We start from the raw sequence: 1,042 nt of genomic DNA, 5'->3' as shown, positions 1-1,042 counted from the left end.
CCTAAAATTTACAACAACACTCATAAAATGAATCAAAATAAAGTGATACTGTTCAATTCTAACCAAGACAATATCTTGCCCACAACAATGGGACAGTAGGGAAACTCAAAGTTCCATATATTATTTGATGTTTTATTCTATTAATTAACACTTCTATTATATATTGCTAACCTCAGCATTTCTATCCCTTCATGCATATTGATTAATGGGAGTATTTTTCATATTTTCAGACATACAAGCCTGATTACACAGCACCTCCTCGTCCTCCTGACGAAACAACTATTGATATAACGTAAGTTGTTCTAATTTGTGTTTAACACTTCAGTATTGAACCTGAGGAGTCAGTCCATTTATCTTGAAAAAATTATTTCTTCTGGCATTTTGTTGAATATATGTTAGAACTGATATATATCATTCTGTGGTACAGTGGGGCGTGGACCATCACGGGTTCACCGATGGACTTGCGTGATCCTCGTATTCTTGCAATGACAACAGCTCAACACCACTTTCTTGAAGCAGAGTATGATGAGTATGCCGCTACTAATAGTAGTGGCGCTGCATTCTGCCGCTCTGCTGCTCTAATTGTAAGTCACTTTATTAATTACAGTTTTCAAATTCTTAAACTTGAGTTTCGCTGGAAGAAAATGTCTGGTGTTAACTCGCTTGTATGGTTTTTCCTCTGAATTCGTTATATTTCTTCGCTTGTTCCAGTTAATGGCACTTCTTCTTCTGAGGCATGCATTAAGCATCACTACTGATGGAGATGATGATCCTTCCACTTATTTTTCCGTATGTGAACTTTTTGATTTGCATTCTTTTAGAAATCACATACTATTCTTGTCATTCCTCTATTTTTATGACCCTTATCATATCTTTTGATTTGATTATGTAGCTATTTTTGCTTCGGGCTGCCGGATTTTTATTGCCATGTTATATCATGGCATGGGCTATAAGCATCCTACATCAGAGAAGGCAAAGAAGGGTAAGGAAAATACATTCTGCATTTTCACTAAATTCAAGCTTATCAATATGTTGTTTGCAT

The 1,042-nt window shown here is 35.7% G+C and overlaps 1 protein-coding gene across 1 annotated transcript; it reads left to right on the top strand.

Annotated features, from left to right (window-relative positions):
- Positions 1-203: 203 nt before the first annotated feature.
- On the top strand, positions 204-982 carry LOC110034788 (the record flags this gene model as incomplete). Its single annotated transcript, XM_020739030.1, has 4 exons — positions 204-292; positions 428-584; positions 712-789; positions 893-982. Coding segments are annotated over exons 2-4 (297 nt in total), but the record flags the coding sequence as incomplete, so codon positions are not given.
- Between the last annotated feature and the right edge of the window lie 60 nt (positions 983-1,042).

Source organism: Phalaenopsis equestris, unplaced genomic scaffold, assembly GCF_001263595.1.
Source record: "Phalaenopsis equestris unplaced genomic scaffold, ASM126359v1 Scaffold193407, whole genome shotgun sequence".
NCBI lineage: Eukaryota > Viridiplantae > Streptophyta > Magnoliopsida > Asparagales > Orchidaceae > Phalaenopsis > Phalaenopsis equestris.
Note: the sequence above shows the minus strand (reverse complement) of the source record. Positions and strands in the feature narration are given on the sequence as shown.